Source organism: Equus przewalskii, chromosome 15, assembly GCF_037783145.1.
Source record: "Equus przewalskii isolate Varuska chromosome 15, EquPr2, whole genome shotgun sequence".
Classification (NCBI taxonomy): domain Eukaryota; kingdom Metazoa; phylum Chordata; class Mammalia; order Perissodactyla; family Equidae; genus Equus; species Equus przewalskii.
In genome coordinates, this window is record NC_091845.1 from 41,265,195 (window position 1) to 41,287,188 (window position 21,994).

The following is a 21,994-nucleotide window of genomic DNA, read 5'->3' on the forward strand; positions in this document are numbered from 1 at the left end:
AAATACAGAATTTCTTTCTTCATGTTATTCCCACACCCAGACTTTTCGTAGTTCTCAGGATTAAGTTCAAATTTAGCCTGGTATTCAGAGCCCTTCATAGTATGTCAACAACCTACCTTTCCATCTTTCAGCAGCCCACCTTTGTAATCAGTTATCCTTAGCTGTTTTATTCCGCTTTCCTCAAATAGGCCTTATTTCCTTTTTTTGCACACAGGCAGGCACTGTTGTTGTATCTTTTGTTTTCTTTATCTATCCATATCCTGTGTGTCATTAGAGATTCTGCTTTAATCCTGCTCCCTCATGAAATCTTTCTTTCACTATCTCACTCTAAAGTGAATCCTCCCTCCTTTGAGCATTTGTAAAAAGATTATTTACTACTGGTTTGGCAATAAATAGCAGTATATAAAAAATGATTGGTACCTTATTCAGTATTAAAAGTCTTTGCATCTATCAGTTTTGGAATATTAAGAATTCAGTGAATATTGGCTTTTATTATTTTTATTCTAGGATCCATGGGGGAGGAGCGTTTCAACTTGATATTGTATTTACTCTGAACCAAGGATATATTTAATGATGACTTTGGTTTCTCTTAAATGTAGATCAAGTAGATCAAATTAATGATGATTGGAATGGAATGTAAGAGAGGGTGCACTGATAGAGAGTTTAGCTCTGCAGAGTTGTAAGAGTACTGCAAGCTTACATGCAGCCTAGAAATGTATCCTAGACACCCAGGGAGTAGGTGATGACCAGATGACAAGGCTGTATTGTGAGTATCATCTGTTTAAGGAACAGTGTAGACACTCAGTTCTAAGGAATCCCTTCATGATGGAAAGAATTATCAAGGAAGGCTCACTTGAAGGTTTACCCACACATATGCTGATTATGCCATAAAGGTATATGGATATACGTAGTTACATAACACATTCTATCAAACGTGCTTTTGCTTCTTTTGCTGCTTTGAAGAATTAATTTTCTTCATTTCTCATTTCAGTTCTTCTCGGTGTCCAAATGGGGATTATTGTTCCAATAGACGGTTTCAGAGAAAACAGCATGCAGATGTGGAAGTCATACTCACAGAAAAGAAAGGCTGGGGCTTGAGAGCTGCCAAAGACCTTCCTTCGTAAGTTACATTTTAATCACCTTTCAGTTCGTTTTTGTGTTGAAGTTGGTTAGATATTTGCAGGAAAGTAATTTGTCATTATACTGGTGTTTAATAATGATGTGCGGAATAACCAGTTGGTCACTAGTTTATTTAAAAAAAACCACTTCTCTTAGAAAATCAAATCTTTTCTGTCTACATATATAAGAAGAGCATTTTGTCACTTTGGACATTTGGACTGAGCAGATCCTTCTTTGTCTGATAGTTGTGTTTCCTTTAATTCCAAGCAATTACCAAGTGTTTGCTGTAGACCCCAAATCCGTATGAAAATCTATGAAAAGGAGTTGGGACAGTATCTATTAGTTAGTATATATACAACTGAGTTGGGATAAGAGTAGAGGAGAGTATCTGAGGATACTGAGGTAGAGAATTAAAACATACTTGATAGATGCTCAGTAAACATTTGTTGAATGAATAAATGTTGCCCTCCACCCAACTCATGTAACTTTTTTATATATAATGCAATAAAAGGTTCACTTTATTTTCTATCATATTTGGTGTTTCCTTTAAACACTTTTTTTTATATATAGCGTATTTAAGTATTCTTCTCTAAGTTGAGTGCCTTTTTCTTTAATGTTAAATATATACAGATTACATGTGTTTATAATTGAAAAAATTTTAAAAATAAGGAATAAAGGAAGAAAATAAAACATTTGCTGGATTCTAGTGACCCAAGCACAACTATTCTTTCAGCACCCTCTGAGCATATGGCCATACTGGGATGGCAATAGGGGCGAGGTGAGGGGTGTTAGCCTATTTATTGTGGGGATTCAAAGTAACCAGGTAACAAATGACCTAATAATCACCACCACCACCACCAGGTAATTTAGTTTTCTGGCAGGAATCTTCATGTATCTTTTGAAAGCCAAATTGTTCTGTTTTTCTTGTGAAAATAGGACATGATGTTTGTATCAGTCTACCCTTTTGGGAACAAACCAGAAAAAACATGTTTTATTATATAAAAAAAGTGGATAGTAGGAACCTCATCTATTTCCCTTCTCTGCAAAGTATATCAAAATATTTTGATGCATAACCATTTTTAAGTTGTTTCTTTGAAATATCTCAAAGGATTGTCTCATTGTGTTCCATATTCAATTCATTGGGATCCTTTGTAATTTTTTGAACAAATAATAGGCTAAGCTTTCTTTGAACACTGTTAGCAACATTGAACTCAGTACTTCCCAGGGTTGTCCAGTGTGTTTCTAAAATCACTAACTCTGGTCTAGATGCAGGTTTTCAGGGATGCTTTCTTTTATTCTACCCAAGCCAGCCAGGCTTTTCTCCTTGAGAGTTTTTTGTCCCCCCCAAGAAACTCCAGTTTGGACATAGCCTCTCTTGCAGGGATGGTAGTGGATGATCTGTCTGGATACTGCCTCTTAGCAGAGTCTGCACTGAAACACGTAGCTTCAAACCTAGTATAAGTTCTTGTTATATGCAACAGAGACTCTTTGATGGCTCAGGAACCCATGTCTATTATGGGGAAGGAGATTGGGTAAAGGAGAATGTATGACTGGTTCAAATACCAGGTTAAAATTTCCTAAAGCTCGTTAGCTTTCCTCAGCTATTCACAAAGAACCCTGCTTTGGTAAAATACACTAGGACTTAAAATATTTCCATGTTTCCCACACCTTCTTACTTGTATAACTTTTCATATGCTGATGGTAATACCAATTTCATAAATTCGTAGTTCCAGACGATTTAGATGTTCACTGGTAGAGTATTTCCATTTAATAAGGACATATTGTCAGATATGCACAAGATGAGGAGGTATTTGGAGCTAAGCTGCTAGTTAGTGTTAAAGTACCATGGCAGACTCTACGAAAAAACCGTGCAAATCCCTACCAAAAGCATGTAGTTTTAGGCTGTAGGAATGGGATGCGGTGCTGTCTAGATTGACTTGATATTATTGGATACAAAATGGGGCTTTTAAAAACAATTGAGGTAAAAGTCACATGATACAATATTAATCATTTGAGTGAAAAATTCAGTGGCATTTAGTCCATTGACAATATTGTGCAGCTATCACCTCCGTCTAGTTTTAAAACATTTTCATCACCCTAAAAGGAAACCCTCTATTCATTAAGCAGAATTTCCCCATTGCCCCCTCCTTCTAGCCCCTGGCAGCCTCTAATTTGCTTTCTGTCTTTATGGATTTACATATTCTAAGTATTTCATATAAATGTGGCTTTTGTGTCTGACTTCTTTAACATAGCATTGTTTTTTGAGGTTTCACCTGCGTTATAGCATGTATCAACACTTTGTTACTTTTTGTGATTGATTAATATTTCCCTCTGGGGCTGTATACCACATTTTGTTTATCCATTCATCAGTTGATGGACATTTGGGCAGATGGGACTTTTTAAAAAGCCATTTTTTCCCCATAATATGTTATGAAAACATTGAAAGTTGAAAGAGTTGAACAGTTCACACTCATATAACCACTACTTAGGTTCTAAAGTTGTTGACATTTTGCTCTATTTGCTTTATTATATATTCTCCATCTGCCCATCTCTTTATCCATCCATCAGTCCATCTTTTTGATGAATTTTGAAGGCAGTTATGGACTACCTTTAACCTCTAAACCATGCATAGCTGTAGCCGTCTAGCTTTGCAGTGGTAGTGACAGTTTCTGCCCTCTTCCACCCTTCTACCTGCCACAGTGCAGCCCAGTTGCCTGCAACAGGCTTTAAAGAGTATGGTGAAGAGACTTGATTCAGTCTGAAGCAATTTCAGACTTAAAGAAATTTTGATTAACTAAGAATCATAAGAACCATTGCCTCTCCCTATCAAAGTTCCAAAAACATTTTTCACAGAAATAGAACAAAGAATCCTAAAATTTACGTGGAACAACAAAAGACCCCAAATAGCTAAAGGAATCCTGAGGAAAAGTACAAAGCTGGAGATAGCACACTCCCCAACTTCAAAATATACTGCAGAACTATAGTAACCAAAACAGCATGGTACTGGCACAAAAACACACACACAGATCAATGGAACAGAATCAAGAACCCAGAAATAAACCCACACATCTAGGGACAGGTAATTTTCGACAACAGAGCCAAGGGCATACAATGGAGAAAAGAGAGTCTCTTCAATAAATGGTGTTGGGAAAACTGGACAGTTACATGCAAAATAGTGAAAGTAGACCATTATCTTACACCATGCACAAAAATCAACTCAAAGTGGATTAAAGACTTGAATGTAAGACCTGAAACCATGAAACTTCTGGAAGAAAACATAGACAGCATGCTCTTTGACATCGGTCTTAGCAGCATATTTTCAAGTACCATGTCTGACGAGGCAAGGGAAACAAAAGAAAAAATAAACCAGTGGGACTACATCAAACTAAAAAGCTTCTGCACAGCAAAGGAAACCATCAACAAAATGAAAAGACAACATTAACACTTGGGAGAAGATATTTGCAAACCATATATTGGATAAGGGGTTAATATCCAAAATATACAAAGAACTCATACATCTCAACAACAACAAAACCAACAACCCAATTAAAAAATGGGCAAAAGACCTGAACAGAGATTTCTCCAAAGAAGATGGCCAACAAACGCATGAAAAGTTCAACATCATTAATTATCAGGGAAATGCAAACCAAAACTACAATGAGATATGACCTCACTCCAGTCGGAATGGCTCTGATTAACAAGACAGGAAACAATAAGTGTTGGGGAGCATGTGGAGAGAAGGGAACCCTCATACGCTGCTAATGGGAGTGCAGACTGGGGCAGCCACTATGGAAAACAGTAGGGAGTTTCCTCAGAAAATTAAGAATAGATCTACCATATGATCCAGCTATTACACTGCTGGGTATTTATCCAAAGATCTTGAAAACACAAGTGTGTAAAGATACATGCACCCCTGTGTTCATAGCAGCCTTACTCACAATAGCCAAGACTTGGAAGCAACCTAGGTAGCCATCAAAGGATGAATGGATAAAGATGTGGTATGTATACACAATGGAATACTACCCGGCCATTAGAAATGATGAAATCCAGCCATTTGTGACAACATGGATGGACCTTGAGGATATTATTCTAAGTGAAATAAGTCAGAGGGAGAAAGTCAAATACCATATAATCTCACTCATAAGTAAAAGATAAAAACAATGACAAACACATACACAGCAACAGCGATTGGGTTGGTGGTTACCAGAGGGGAAGGGGAGAGGGAGGATGGCGAAAGGGGTGATTAGGCACAACTGTGTGGTGATGGATTGTAGTTAGTCTTTGGGTGGTGAACACGATGTAGTCTACATAGAATTCAAAATATATTATGATGTACACCTGAAACTTATATAATGTTATAATCCAATGTTACTGCAATAAAAAAAAAAAAAGAAAAGAAGGAAAACATAGGGGCCGGCCCAGTGGTGCAGCGGTTAAGTGTGCATGTTTCTCTTCGGTGGGCTGGGGTTCACTGGTTCGGATCCTGGGTGCAGACATGGCACCACTTGGCACATCATGCTGTGGTAGGCGTCCCAGGTATAAAGCAGAGGAAGATGGGCATGGATGTTAGCTCAAGGTGAGTCTTCCTCAGCGAAAAGTGGAGGATTGGCAGCAGTTAGCTCAGGGCTGATCTTCCTCAAAAAAAAAACAAAAACAAAAACAAAACTCAAAACCATTGCCTCTGCCTTCAGGGGCTTTAGTCACTGCATGCCAGGCAGTTTGATGTTTCTCTGTTTTTTTTTTTTTTATATTGAGACAGAACTTTTCTAAGAAACCCAAATCTCATTTTATTTATCTAGTTTTACGGACTAATGCTTTCACATTGGCCTTATTGTAGTTTTTCGGAGAATGGTTGAAGGGTCTAGTGACTCTTTCTACATTTCCTGAATTATTGAGGACTTTAAGACAGTCTTCTCAGCTGCTTCATCAAGTCCAAACTGTTAGATCCATGGGTATTGGTGTATCCTTCAGACTACCTGATGGTGGGAAGTCTTTACTCTTGAGTGATTTAATGATTGGTCAGGTTCTGGTATTTAAGAACTTTTTCTAAATGAAGAAGTGATTTGAGAGCAATGTCATCAGAAGTGAATATTTTAGTGTAATAGAAGAAAGCATCTTGAGCCAGCCCTGATGGCCTAGTGGTTAAAATTTGGCATGGTCTGGTTTGGGAATCAGGGTTCAGTTCCCAGGCGTGAAACCACAGCACTTGTCTGTCAGCAGCCATGCTGTGGTGGTGGTTCACATAGAAAAAGAGGAAGATTGGCAATGGATGTTAGCTCACATGAATCTTCCACAGCAAACAAAAAAAGACTTCTAGGTAGTTCAAGTCCGAACTTGGGAGCAAAGCATAGAGAAGCATTTGTCCACGTGGAGGTAATACATGAGGTCATTGGTGAGAATCAGCTTTTATAGAATAAAGGGAGGGAGAAAAGACTGAGAATTTAATATCTTCAATAGGGAAGAAATAAGTAAGTAACCAAGGAAAGAACAAACAAGGGTGGAAGGTAACTGAAAGAAGCTAAAGAGAGATTAATCATAATTATTGATAAATGCTAGAGAAAACTTATAGAGAATGCAGTCAGAGGAAGATATATTTGACCTTTAACATCTTTAGAAACCTTTGAGAGTAAAAGCAGTAGAAGGGCTACTGTATTTGTTTAAGTAGCCTTCTTTTTCCCTAGGACATAAAGCCTCTTAATTTTTCAATGCCTCCCGATTTCTTCAAAGCTGTTTCTTAGCTATGAATCATAGTTTTCATAGTAAAGTAAACAACACTTGAAAGTTTGTTTTAACATCTAGTTAGAGCAAGATATGCATTTTGGTAATATGTATAAATTATAAAAGCTTCTTAGAATCAACATTCTTTGAAAAGTATTAGGAAGGAGAAAATTAACCTTGGTTAGGTGCTAGGTACTTTAGGTATTTTAGTTACATCTTGTGTAATACCAAATGCATCCACTTTGCCATATTTGTTTAAATTTATTATTTTTTACATCAATATGTGTGTTGTCCATATAGCTCCTAGGCAGAAAGTATTATTGTTTTTGTTTTTGTTTTTTTGCCAGGAACACGTTTGTCCTGGAATATTGTGGAGAGGTACTTGATCATAAAGAGTTTAAAGCCCGGGTAAAGGAGTATGCACGAAACAAAAACATCCACTACTATTTCATGGCCCTGAAGAATGACGAGGTGAGCAGCATGAATGTGTTGCACAAACTTGTGTATATAGTTTGTTTCTATTTGTTTACAAAAAGTATGGGAGAGGGAAGTATTTACCTATATATGTAAATATAGACACACGTGTCATATTACAAATCTTAAAAATTATTGATGACCCCCAAAGAGCTTTTGTTTACGTGGGTTATAATTATCAGTATTTATCATTTTAAAAATTAAAGCTGAGAATTGAAAAACATTTATTAAGCCATTTAAAAGTAACAATAAGTGTCAGTATATTGACATAAAGAACATGCTTTTATGAAAATTAAGCATTTTTAAAAAATTTTTTTTAGTGAGGAGTGCCATTGTTTTACATCTTTACAAATCTCTTTAATGTCTAGCCTAATAGAATTTAACTAGATTCTCATACCTGCCTCTACATTCAGTCTGGAAATGCAAATTCTAGGGACCTACCCCAGGATCTGCTGAGTCTAACTCTTGGGGTGGGCCCGGCTCTCCAGGGGATTCATATGTACTCTCAAGTTTAAGAGCTCAGCTCCTGCACTGTGGTATAGCATGCACTTAAAATGAAGTTTTATACACATGAAACGAGATTAGAATATAATAGAATATAAGAAGTAGCTAGAAGTAAATGGGAGAGACATTCATAAATATGGAGATAATTTTGCCTATAGATAAAATGTTCATAGTTAGTGGATCTTCCAGAGGAAGCAGTTGGATCTTTGTCACTTTGATGCGTAAAGTAGTATGAGAGAGTTCTTTAAAGGAAGGGAGGTCCAGGATGTGGGTCTTAAATTTGCCTAATGCTTTTCCTTTGCAAAATGCACATATATTTTAAGGTTTCATTTTTTAGTTCTTGAATTATCCTTTTCCCTAGATAATAGATGCCACTCAGAAAGGAAATTGCTCTCGTTTCATGAATCACAGCTGTGAACCAAACTGTGAGACTCAAAAAGTAAGTTGAGATAGACTTAAAGTTTGGGATATTTATTCAAGGTGGTTGTCTTGACCATTAATTTTAGATTCTATATCAAAGGTATCCATGAATTTTATTTTTTAGTCATTTTAATAATTTTTTCCTACGTTATTGTTAAAAACTTTATTTTGAAATAAATCTAGATTTATAAAATAATAAATACTGTGGAAATAGTACAGAGTGCCCATATACCATCCTTCTTCTAGCTTCCCCAGATGTTCACGTCGTATATAACCATAATACAACTGTCTCATTCGGGAACTATTATTTAACTATTAACTAGTCTGAAGACCTTTATTCAAATTTTGCCATCTGTCATTTTTCTGGTCTAGGATCCAATCCAGGAAATCCTGTTGCATTTAATTGTACGGTCTCTTTGCTTGTAAATTTTAGATATTATTTCAAAGGTGCCAAAATACAAAACTAAGTTTTAATTTTGCTGAAGTCCGTGTGTACTATTCAGATTTTTATCAGCTCTTATCCAGTGCCAAATTTGACTGTTTTAATAACATTTATAAGGGGCTGAATGGCCACAGATGAGAGAAACTATATAATTATATGTGGTGTATGTGTGGGTACACTGCTCCTCCTCAACAGAGCTAGGCTTTGAGTCTTGCTGATCTTTATGTCCCTGTGACTGGCACGTAGTTGACACCTGATGAATCCATCTGTTGAATTTGATCTAACAGTTTGAAATAATGATCTTAGAATCCTCTAATTTGTGTTTTGAGCTTAGATTTAAAAATATATATACATTAGAACATTGCTGCTTTTTTAAGTTAAGAAGGCTCTGGACCCACTCCCTAGAAAAAGATATATCAATGATTTCCTCTCATATTGAAATATTGCTTTTGACTCCAGGATACTTTTTGCCCTTTGATCTGTGATGTGGCTCTTCTATGAGCTGAGCCGTGTAATGAATAGGCGAACCCATTCTGGAATCATTTAACCTAAGTTCTGGTTCTAGTTTTACCTACAGCCTGTGACCACATGTCTAGCTGTGAGACTCCAACTAAACTGTGTCCCTTCAACTCTCTAAGTCTGTGTTTTTTCATCAGTAACATGTTCAGATGGTCTGGACAGGAGCTCTACAGTTGACTTACATCTTATGTGTTTTGGAACTACATGTGTATTTACCCTCATTTTATTTTTATTTTTACTTTTTCTCCCAAAGCCCCCCAGTACGTAGTTGTGTGTTTTTAGTTGTAAGTCCTTCTAGCTGTGGCATGTGGGGTGTCGCCTCAGTATGCCTTGACGAGCAGTGCCGTGTCCGCGCCCAGGATTTGAACTGGCAAAACCCTGGGCTGCCGAAGCAGAGTGCGAGAACTTAACCACTTGGCCACGGGGCCGGCCCCCAAACCCTCATTTTAATTCTTGAGTCTTATGCATCTATTCTGATGTTTCCCTTCCCTTTCACTATACTCAGCCATATGACCTTGCTTCATGAAATTATACTTTTGGCATCATTGTTTCCCTGGTTCCATGCCCCATCTTATCTTAAAACATAGTTACTTTTAACAGAATATAAGGTAATATAAATTTTACCTGTGAGGGGCTGGCCCCGTGGCAGAGTGGTTAAGTTCGCGCGCTCCGCTGCAGGCGGCCCAGTGTTTCGTTGGTTCGAATCCTGGGCGCGGACATGGCACTGCTCATCAGACCACGCTGAGGCAGCGTCCCACATGCCACAACTAGAAGAACCCACAACGAAGAATACACACAACTATGTACCCGGGGGCTTTGGGGAGAAAAAGGAAAAAAAAAAAAATTTTACCTGTGATACTCAGTGACACCAAGCATTTCATATTTGCCTATTTTTAGTAAAGTGAATTTTTACTGTGTGGAAATGTGTTTTAAGATAAGTTAAAGTAGCAGTTACTTTTATTAGAGACAAATTATAGATGAAATTCAATCTGGTAGTTCATTAAATAAGAGTAACACTTAAGTACCTTGATTTATTTAAAGAAAAAACTTCCCCATTTGCTACTTGGGAAAGCCTTTGTCTAAAGAGGCACATGCATAATTAAGGCAGATGATGATGATCTTTTAAAAAAAACACTGAGAGATTAATCAGTTACTAATTTCTTTTCTTTTAAAAACAACATCTCAGTGGACTGTGAATGGACAACTGAGGGTTGGGTTTTTTACCACCAAACTGGTTCCTTCTGGCTCAGAGTTAACGTTTGACTATCAGTTCCAAAGATATGGGTGAGTATTGTTTCTATTCCGTATTGCTGCTTCTGATGGGGATATAGACTGTTCAGACACCACAGAGATATAAAACTTTGATGGGAATTACTAACAAGTTATATATACTGTCAGCTCTAGTGTACTGTTTCGGTTTTGTGTGTTTTTCCTACTATAAGACACTTCTGGCCTTTAAAGGATATTGTACAGAAACTACATAATTTTTCTCTGAACTTCATACTGTCTTATTTATATAATTATGTTTCTAGCATAATTTTTAAAACTTTTTTATGTAAATGTCAACTTTGTGTGTAAAGAGAATAGTATAATAAATCCCTGTGTATCCATTATTCTTCTATCAATGATCAATTCATAACTAATCTTACCTATACCATACTGTACTCTGAAAAGTAGTTTTGTTACCTTGTTCTTTCTACCAAAAACAATGAGTGATGCAGTAGCAATGAATGAATGTGGTTTTACAAAGCTCCACTAAAAGGAATAGGGCTCCTTGGAGACATGTGTGATTTCAAGTTTGAGACAGGAATTGAACATGATGATCCTGGATTATCTTGTCGTCTCAGAAAACCAATTATAAAAGATTAGGAGGGTTATGTCAGAGGGACTCAGAAACTAGCTTGAATTGGCTCTCACTTATCAAAAATGAGGAAGTTCTTATTAACACTTAAGCATCAATAAGGATAATAACTACAGTGGTTTGTATACATTGTGTAAAATGCATGAGTTTTAATGATACTTTAAAAATAAAACTACATTAGTTGTAGTTGAAGAGAACCAATTCACGATTTTGAAAACTAGTTTAAAAATTAAAAAAGGGAAAAAAATCAAGCCTTTATCCTGCCTTTCTCAAGTGAATTCTACTTCAAGTTAAACCAAATAGTTGGTGAGAGGAAGTTCTTTATAGAGGTTATTTCAGCTAATAAATGCAGTAGTAACCGTATCGCCGTTTTGCAACACCTCATGAACTAATGGATGTAGGCACTGGTTGGGTATCAGAGATGTGCAGACCAGGTTCAGTGTAGGGCTCCACATTTTTTCGCTTGTGTTTGTACTGTCCTCTTTGAAGGAAGGGAAACTGGAAATCAAACACTGTTTATGGTTCCCTGGTCTCTTTATTGAATAATTTATTTTTGTACCTCTGATTGCTGCTGTCATACACTACAACTATCAGTTTACTTTTGGAATAGTCCTTTATGTTTGCCTCAGGTAGCTCCGGTCACAGAGTAAATAAACAGCAGAGGTAGTTTGTACCCAGGCCTGTAGGCTTAGGCTTGTATTCTTTCCACCACTTTTCCTTGACTCCGTGGTTACATTTATTTAATAGTATATTTATTATTAGTGTTTCCTCTTATATGATAACTTTTAATAATCGTGTTTCCTTTTAAGTATCATGTACAAATAATGCATTTTATGTCTGTATATATCTTTTTATTTTAATATAGTTTGTTTGTTCTATGTGCCAGTGAAATGTTTACATATAAGTAATAGATGTTGAACTATTTAAGCAATTTTCTTTTTAGCCCGAATATGTATATGATCTATTTTCATACATTAGTAGGTACTCTCATAAAATGGAGAAATTGCTCATAGTTTCTTGACTGGTTTTGTCTAGTTAATAAAGGAAGATTGGAAAAAGAATGAATATTTTTTAAGAGCAATTTTCAAACATTTCCATTAGATCAGGTGTGTTGGAGTCTCTTAACATAATTGTATGTTTTTGTCTTTAGGCTGCATTGACATCTCTCTTGTATTTGTTATATTGTTGATATTTTTATATGGTTTACTTTCACATAACTGACATTTTTCCTATGCTCCTTGAACAGAAAAGAAGCTCAGAAATGTTTCTGTGGGTCAGCTAATTGCCGGGGTTACCTGGGAGGAGAGAACAGAGTCAGCATCAGAGCAGCAGGAGGGAAAATGAAGAAGGAACGTTCTCGTAAGAAGGATTCAGTAAGTGTTCCAACCTTCTTTCAATTTTCACCATATACATTTTAAGAAGGGAGCTAGCTTCTCTGATTGAAGTTTGAAAAGTTAAACTACAGCCAGAGAAATTCAGGATCAGATGAGATAATCTAGAAAAGAAGTATGGTTGCTATTTTTATTCAGGTTCATAGAGCTTAAAATTGTGTACTGAGAACTTTGAAGTCATCTTGAAAACACATGGCCTAATGGTTTTTCAGAACCTGAAAGACTCCTAATCCTAAATGCAGATAAAATGTTTATTTGTTAGCTCACTTAAGTCTGATCTACATTCGTGATCTTTTAATATTGGTTTGTCTTTGTTTGGAACTCTAAAGTTTGCAAGTGTTCTTAAATTCTCTGAAAACCCTCTTTGAAGTGTAAGGGGAGTTTTGAGAGGTAACAGGCTACCCAAGAGTGAGAAAGGAATAGTCTCAGATGGTCTTTTTTGTTTAATATACCAGAACAGTAGTTGATTGCTTTTTTTCTCCCCCAGCTCACCTGAGTTACTACTGGAAGTGGGAAGTATCTTGTTACTGTAAAAGGGATTCTTAACTGGGACAAGGACTTCATTTTACTTTTTAAAATTCCCACTCCCTTTTCCTGAGGATCCCTTCGTCAGAGCAGTGTTTCTCAACCTCAGAACCACCTGGCAGGGTCCTTAGTGAAAATGCACATTTCTGGGCCTGTCCTCAGATTAGTGGAGGGCTACAAGAAGGGGCCCTGGTCAGGGGCGGGTAAGGAGGTATTACTCAGCAAATCTCATTGGGTTTCTTCTGCAGTTAGCTCATTCCTCAGCCTTTCAGGAACCAGTACTGTTAAGGATCATTAATGACAGCAATCTTACTGTTTAGATGAGGAAATAGACGACATACTGGGGGCAGGGGATAAATGTATAATGGTTAAAAGGTGATGTCAGTAAGCCCAGATTAATTGGAGAGAATTAATTATGGAAATAAGAATTCTATAAGAAGACATAGATAGCAAAAAGCATTGGAAAGGGCTATTTAAAAATCCAAAGAAGTGGCCAGCCTGGTGGCATAGTGGTTAAGTTTGTGTGCTCCGCTTAGTGGGCCTCCGGTTTGCTGGTTCAGGTCCCACACTGGACCTACACACCACTCATCAGGCCGTGCTGAGGCGGCATCCTACATACAAAATATGGAATGATTGACACGGATGTTAGCTCCAGAACAGTCTTATGCACACACCCACAAAATTCAAAAAAGGACAAAAAAATGCAAAAAAGGAATGTTTGTAACAAATACCCATGTTTCTACCACCCAAGATGAACAATTGCTCTTTAGACTTTTATGTTTGCTTTAGATCTCTTTTTAGAGAGCTATATGGTGTAACTGTATGCTAAGTGCTCTTTTAAGCATTTGACATGTTAACTCATTTAATTCTCACAATAAGCCCTTAAATTAGGTACAAGAATTTCCCCTCTTTTACAGATGAGAACACAGAGTTGCAGAGAGGTTACAAGGTCACCCTAGGTTACAAGGTGGTGAAAATGAGCTAGTCTATATCTTGTCTTTGCTCTTAACCATTATGTTGGACTGCAGTCAAACTGTAGAGAGCAGTCCCATCCCCTCCCAACTCTAAGACAGCTGAAGTCGTAACAGCCAGTGTTGCTGCATTTTAAAATATATTGAGTTGTTTTGTGTAGAGTTTTAGAAAGGGTGTTATATATATGTATATTTCTGCAATTTGTTATTTTACTCTTATTTTAAAATTTGATCCATGTTGATTTATATAAAAACATATTTTTAACTGCTGTAAAGTTTTTCATCGTATAACAGTTAATTTTCATATATTCCTACTAATTCACACTTGTGTTTCCAACTTTTTGCTCTTATGTCACAGTTGATATCTTTGCATGTCTCTTCTGTACGTGTTTCTTTAAGATGTATCCATGGAAGTGGAGTCACTGGGTCATGGCCTATTAATTCGCCTTCTTGACTTGACTATTACAAGAAATTTTTCTTTAAATTCCATTGATTGCTTTTATTTTTCACTTTTATTTCATGTAATTGATAGTTTACCAGAACAGCCACAAAATAGTCATTAAACATGTTGACCTAAGCTAAAATTTCAATAAAAACTACCCTTTGGCTATTTCCTGTTTTCAAAACTTACAGAATAAATACATTTTTTAAAACTGCATTATTGGTAGGGAATGTCCTTGTAATTTGATGGCTTCTTGGGCAGTGTTATACTGCCATCATATCAATATCAGACGGCTCTCTACCTTCCTGATAAGATTCAAGAACAACCTCAAGGAACCAAGGTGTAGGAATTCCTTTTTCTTGTCTGCTTGTTTTTTATTCTGGCAATAGTGTGTTCATATCAGTATAGACCTTGGTATTATAGACTGAGTTAGATGTAACATGAATTCAGTCATTTAGTGGACTGAAGTCATGGTTTGCTCCAGAAGTGAGTTTGAAATTATTATGGAACAAAATATTTTGAATGAAACTTTGCCCAGGATGAATCTGGGTTCCTAGAAGGGTCTCATTTGCTATTGACTGTAATGGAGAGTTTAACTCTAGTTTAGTTTTACTTGAACTGTCTCCTACTTAAATTCCCTTCTGCATCCCTAGGTTCGGAATTCTGGTCAGGCATAGTTGAGTAGAATCACAGAAGTAGCACCTCTTGAATTCCTAAGAGTGAGTCTTGGGAATTCTTTTGGGTAGGGGATGTTATGGAGAGAACAAGATAACAGTAGTTTAAAATATAGTTTTGCATATTTTAACTATTAACAAGAATATGTTAATGGCACTGTAGTCTACATCCACTATATTAGCCCTTGATTGGCAAACTTTTTTTATTCCTTGCTCTTATGATTGCATCTGTTAAGTTTATCTCCTTAACAAAACTGTAAGCTCTTCCAGGACAGGTGATTGTCTTCTTTGGTTATGTCACAAACTAGGTACTTAATTAAATACTTAGTTGATGGAGGTATAAGTGTCTGCTATTATCTGATGTTATTTGTAGTTTGTAAAGTACAAGCAGGAAATAGTCTGAAACTTCCCTTAGTCTCTTTGTTTGACTTTGTGAAACAAATTAATGATGACTAATTTACACAATAAAGAGGGTAAAAAGCCATATAAGAGAGGAGTATTTGTGTTCAACACATAACAAGCAAGTACTAATGTCCAGAATATATAGAGAACTCCTACTAATTGATAAGAAAAAAACAGCTAACACAAAAAGAAAATAAATAGACAGCTTCCACGGACACTTCACTGATCCAAATAGCCAATAAACATATGGAAAGGTGTTCAACCTCATTAGTAATCAGGGAAGTACAAATTAAAACTACTATCAAATGTTGTTTACATCCTCACTAGAGTGATAAAAATTAAGTCTGATGGTACATAAGAACAACAGGAGATCTCATACACTGATGATGGAAGTATAAATGGATACAACCGCTTTTGAAAATACTTTGGCATTATTTACTAAAGGTGAATATACATATACTATATAAGCCGTGGTTGCATTCCTGAGTATATAACCAGAGAGAAACTAGTTACAATGTGCATCAGGAGTCAGAGCAGCATTGCTTGTATTAGAAAACGTACAAACCACTCAAATATCCATTAACATCAGTATGAATAAATTATAATGTAATCATATAATGAAAAAACTAGTCATGAAAATGAAGGAACTATGGCTGCATGCAACAACCTGGATGACTCCTAAAATGTAAGGTTGAATGAAAAAGAAGCATGAGGGGCCAGCCCAGTGGTGCAGCAATTAAGTTCACACATTTGCTTTGGTGGCTCGGGGTGTGCCGGTTCGGATCCCGGGTACAGACTTACGCACAGCTTAGCAAGCTATGCTGTGGCAGGTGTCCCACATATAAGAAAAAAATAGCGGAAGATGGGCACAGATGGTAGCTCCAGGCCGATCTTCATCAGCAAAAAGAGGATTGGCAGCAGATGTTAGCTCAGGGCTAATCTTCCTCAAAAAAAAAAAAAGAAAAAGAAGCATGGTATAAAAGATTTTGTCCAGTGTGATTTTATTTCCATAAAGATAAAAAATAGAAAAAATTAAATTATAGTATTTAGGGATTTATGTATAGGTAGTAAACCTATTTAAAAAAATCAGAGAACTATTTCCTAAAAAGTAAGGAGACATTATCTCTAGAGCAGAGAAAAGGAGGTATTAGAATGAAGGGACACGTTGAACACTTCAGGAATGCTGGTATTGTTCCCTTTTTTTGTTTTCATCTGAGTGTTGGTTCCATGGGTATTGCTCACCTGTTTATGAAACGTATTTTTTTATTTATTAATTGTTTACATACTTTTTTGTATGCATACTATATTTTATCAGAAAGTATTAAAAATGGTGCTTAGACCCATTAAAGATGGTTCATAGTCAAAAAATACTAAAATATTAAAAAAGAAATAATTTCTTGGACTGATATAGTACCTAACAGGATAAATTTTTAAGTGCTGTAGAATTGTGTATATACATATAAATTTTCAATCATCAATAATTTATTAAAATACATCCTAATTCTTCTTATTATGTTATCTTTTAATTCCTTACCTTAAATCCTTTTTGGAAGGCGATGACCCATAAATGAAAAATAAATACTTTTAGTAAATGTGAATTAATGAAAGCAGTCAAACTCAATCATCCCCCTGCTCCCTCCTCCCTAGGTATCCTAAAAGTTATTAATTCCACAATTGATCATCTGCTTGAGTACGCAAAATTATGGAAGTTGTAGCATATCACTGCTGGCATTGTATTTATAAATCAGTACAAATCATTTAGCTTATCATTATAGTAGGAATGTTCAGAGATTGTTCACCTTCTGTATTTTGTTTGCAAAATTTTTTAATTTATATAGTCATGTGTTGCTTACAGACCAGAATACGTTTTGAGAAATGCATCGTTAGGCAATTTTATCATTGTACAAATGTCATAGAGGGCGCTTACACAAACCTAGGTTGTAGAGCCTATGACACACCTAGGCTATAGGGTACTAATCTTATGGGATTACTGTTGTATATGTGGTCCTTCGTTGACTGAAATGTCATTATGTGGTGCATAACTGTACTTCAATTTCTGCGTTTTTACTGTTTATTTCCTTAAGATAAGAATGCTACTTTTTTATATCCCAGTAGTGCCTTTTATAGAGTAATATCTATTCAATAAATGTTTATTGAATGAATGAAAGTAACTCAGTTTTGTCTCTGAGTTTTCTGTTATAGAATCATTACCTGCATAATTATGAAAAGAAAATAACCTCATCTCTTAGCCTAGTGAATATTTGCATCTCAAAACTGTCAAAAGCAAGATTCTGGCTGTTGCATTTGGTAGGGGGGTGGAATTTTAAAGCCTTGGTCTTTCCTATTGTAATCCTCTAGAATTTGGGACAGAAAGTTTTACATTCAGGATATGCAAGGAAAAAACATCTCTAAGGGAATTACCTGTCTTAGATTATGGTTTAACTGTAAATTAGCTTTTTTGTTGATGTGTTTGATCTATTCAAAACTTAAATTATACTGGAAATGAAAAAGAATGAGCCTCAATGTACATTTTAGAAGGAAAAAAATGAGTTTATTTATCTTCAACTTCTTGCAGGCAGCATTTCGTATATTCTTACTTATTTTTGTTCTTAACTATAATATGAATTTTGGGGTATAATATGAAATAGAAATGTTCAGTGCGGTGCCTAAAATTTTATAGCCATTTAAGTAACAGAAAATTCCTTTGAGATTCTTTTCTTTTAGATTTGCTTTTCTCTGATTTATTATCGGCTCATTCTAGACTTTTACCGTTTTGTGCCAAGTTGATTTAATACTATCTTTGTATCTCCTCTTCTTCAGTGTCTGTCTTGTCTAGATTTTGTTCTGTTATTGCCACACTAAGTATTCTCAAATTCGATTTTGATCATATTACTCCTTTACTTTGGGATTCAGTGACAGAGCTCTCTTGCTTAGTCACATCAGATCCAGGTTCTTTTATATTACATCTGAGATCTCATCTAAAACCAGCCTTCCTTTGATGGGATTTTCCTCAGTTCCTCACCATAGCTTATCCACTCCAGCCAGGCTGAGCTATGCACTATCATAATTGCCCATTTCCCTTTGTTCAAACTTTCCCCTCTGTTTTGCTCCCTCCCTCCCTCCTCTTGTCTCTGTCTTATGTATTTCTAACCCTACTTCTGTGAATTCGCTTCTGGTGAGTCTCCTTCTAACCACTCCCTTCCTGCTTAGGCCTCGTAGGTTTTTTAACATTAACATTTATAATTAATGCTTCGATGTTCATTTTCATATGAATTAATTTCATCTCCCTAATAGTAAGTTCTGTGAGGGCATCTTTTATGACTGCTATAACTGGAAAACAACTTTCGGTGGGTTGGTTTTTTTTTTTTTCTGCTCCCTATTATTTAAATGTAATATTTGAAACATCCAGAGAAAATATATTATAAAGCATAATTATAAAGTAAACCCTTGTGAGCACTTCTTTGCTTCCTTCTCCCTGCTTAGCCCATAGAGGATACCAGTGTTTCGAATTTTGTGTCTTATCTCCTTTGCCTTTTTAAAATCGATTTTTCTGATACGTATCTATAAAAAATTTATTTTTGAGGTACGTGAAAACAAATTTGTATAGCACTTAATCGTCCGGGACTTCTTTTTTCCATGTAACATTATGTTTGTAAGATTGATGAATGTTGTTGCACTTGGCTGCACTGATTTCCTTTCACTGTGGTTTAATATTCTATTGTATGAAAATACCAGTTTATCCAACCTGGCCGCAGACATTTGGGTTGTTGGCAGTTTTCTGCTATTCTGAATGGTTGCTCAATGAGCATTGTTATGATTCTCGGAGTACACATGTGTAGAAGTTTCTCTAGGGTTTATTCTTAAGTGTGCAATTGCTAGTGCATGGGGGATACAGATACTTTATTTTTCAAGCTAATGGTTTATTTTTTCCATCATGCTTTTCACCTGATATAATTTGTTCTTTGTCTCCCATATGGGCAGGTTTTTTTGTTTTGGTTCATCGTAGTGTCTTCAGCATTTAGAATTATACTTGGCATATAGTAAGTGCTTGGTAAATATTTGATGAGTGAATGAAATGCTTTTCAAATTTATCCTTTCATCAACAGTGTATGAATATTCCTTTTGATCCAAATCTTTGCCTAGACTTGATATTGTCAGACTTCTTAATTTTTTTCCAATCTAGTGAATGTAACATGGTTCTCACTGTGGTCTTAATTGCGTTTTTCTTATTGCTGGTGAGACTGAGCATCTTTTCAGGTTGTTTGATTCTTATATTAGTGGATTTTTTGTTATTGTCATTGTTGTTTTATAACCAGATATTTTTCTTTGCTGTGGTAGGTGGATGGAGAACTAGAAGCTCTGATGGAGAATGGTGAGGGTCTCTCTGATAAAAACCAGGTCCTCAGCTTATCCCGGCTGATGGTTAGAATCGAAACTTTGGAGCAGAAACTTACCTGTCTCAAGCTCATACAGGTGAACACTTTGATATTACTTTATTTTTTATTTCTGAATTTGAGGTGGGACATTTAAACTACAACCCGCAATGATGAATAGAGAAGGAATAATTCTGATGAGAAGAGTTACTCTTATTTTTAAAATGGATATGTGAATTCTACATGACTTTGAAAGCTTGTACTCTTAAAAATGGTTTAAGATTTCAGCATCATTTAATCTACTAGTAGATCTTGTTTGCTTTCTCTTTCTAGTCAAAGAACGTGTTGGGATTTTTTTGTGTAACATTTCATGACACTTGATATAATTTTTTTTCCCCTTGATTATTAGCATGCCAAGGCCGTTTTTACTACAGGATCTCAAAGCAAGAAATTTTAACAGTAATCTCATTTACTCTGTTTTATTAAGTATGCCACAAGTAGTTGGATAATAAATGGATGATTTTTTAAAAATAAATCTAAGGGGGAAAAAAGCCTTTTGAACAAGCATCTGAAAGAAAAAGAGAAGAAAAAAATGATTTAAATATTAATTTTTATAGTTTTAGCTTTTTCAGTAATAATGATTAATTTGTTTCTTAATTCTTCAGAATTGAATTTCATTGTAAATGACATATTAGTATTTATATATTTTCTACTTTAGTAAAGTCCAGGTTGGCTGGTTATATTTTAGGTATCAAAAAAGACTATAATATATTGCACTTTTGCTTTAAAGCATTTATTAGTTGTACACTTCTAGTTTGGCTAGTCAAAATAGAGTTTATATGTTTTTTGTGAATGTAAAACTCTTTAGTCTTCTCTGTGAGCCGTCTTTAATGCTCTGTCTGATATTGCCCCTCACCCTGCCCCCAATACCATGCATCCTGCTTCTCTTCTCCCATGGAAGAATACACACTCACAGTCTTGCCTGAAGTCCTTTCTGGAACGTCATGGGCTGTCTTTGTTGTGGATCTGGATGGCAGAGCTAGGTGATGGTCGGGAAAGTAACCAGAAGCTTCAGGAAGAGGTCAGTTCACATTCAACTTGCTTGTTTCTTAAAACCACTATGTTGATTGCTTAGATTGAGGGTATGTGATAATATCAGTGATAATGAATTTAGCACTATATTTACCACTGGTATTAATAATTTTATCATTCCAATATCATTTCTATAGCTATAACCTTTACGTATTCCTTGCTAGTAGTGAGTTTACTCTGTGGTTTTCTCTATAGTATTTTTTTAAGGTTGGCACTACTACGTATTTGCCACTGCAAGAGCCAGATATAATAATAATAATAATGTCATAGTTAAGTGAAGGATCTAGTTTGTTGCTAAAAGTGTAGTTTTAAAAAGATAGGAAACTATGTCAAACTTAAATTCTGGGATTCTAAAAAATTAATGAAGAGCTGAATTCTGGATGACAAGAGTAAGAATATTTTGAGGAGTAAATAAGTGTTTTTAAAGATTGACGTAAATGTTCATTGGCAGCATTGTTAGTGAAGTTGTGATGTTTATACCTTCCCATGGAATGAACAGTATTTTATAACTTAGTTTAAGTGTAGTTTTTTAAAATCATGATTTCTAATATAATTTCAAAGGCATTTAGTACTACTCTTTTAAAAACAAATGCATGGGAGTGGGCAAATAAATGATTGTCTTGCCTTCGTCCCTCTCCCAGGAGATTTGGCAATGAGTAGAAGCTAGGGAAGCCGTGGGGTTACTGTAGAACTACAGTGGGGAGTACTTTGGAAGAAATTCTTGGATTTCAGAGTGGGAGAGTGGTTATTTCTTAATGAAAAGAGTCTCTCTTTGCTAGACAGCTGTTTATCAAAGGCTAAAGAGGTAAATAATATCTGCATTTTTTATGTGTATATAAGATATCATTTAAATATATGTTGTTGCATAGTTCCCAAGCCTGTATCATAGTCACTTGGGAAACTTTTTAGAAAAAGAAACCCAGGACGAGGCCCAGTAGTGTATATGTTTTAAAAAATTACCCAGGTTTGAGAAGTACTGGTGGAGAATATTAATCCATTTGATGTTATGAGCAGTCAGCTCCTCCACATTTTATTCTTGCTAATCAGTCTTTTTAAAACAGTTTTAC

General features: G+C 35.7%; 1 protein-coding gene across 9 annotated transcripts in view; it reads left to right on the forward strand.

Moving 5' to 3' along the window:
* Positions 1-21,994, forward strand: part of SETD2 (SET domain containing 2, histone lysine methyltransferase) — a 118,249-nt gene that overhangs the window by 40,313 nt on the left and 55,942 nt on the right. For all 9 annotated transcript variants that reach the window (XR_011527004.1, XR_011527006.1, XR_011527005.1 and 6 more), the window contains 7 exons: positions 992-1,120; positions 7,185-7,308; positions 8,177-8,254; positions 10,383-10,480; positions 12,304-12,430; positions 19,801-19,935; positions 20,797-20,916. Coding sequence is in view for 6 of the 9 variants with exons in the window: in XM_070575474.1 (XP_070431575.1) it covers positions 992-1,120; positions 7,185-7,308; positions 8,177-8,254; positions 10,383-10,480; positions 12,304-12,430; positions 19,801-19,935; positions 20,797-20,916 (811 nt within the window). In the remaining 3 variants the exon portion in view is untranslated. The remainder of the gene's footprint in view (positions 1-991; positions 1,121-7,184; positions 7,309-8,176; positions 8,255-10,382; positions 10,481-12,303; positions 12,431-19,800; positions 19,936-20,796; positions 20,917-21,994) is intronic.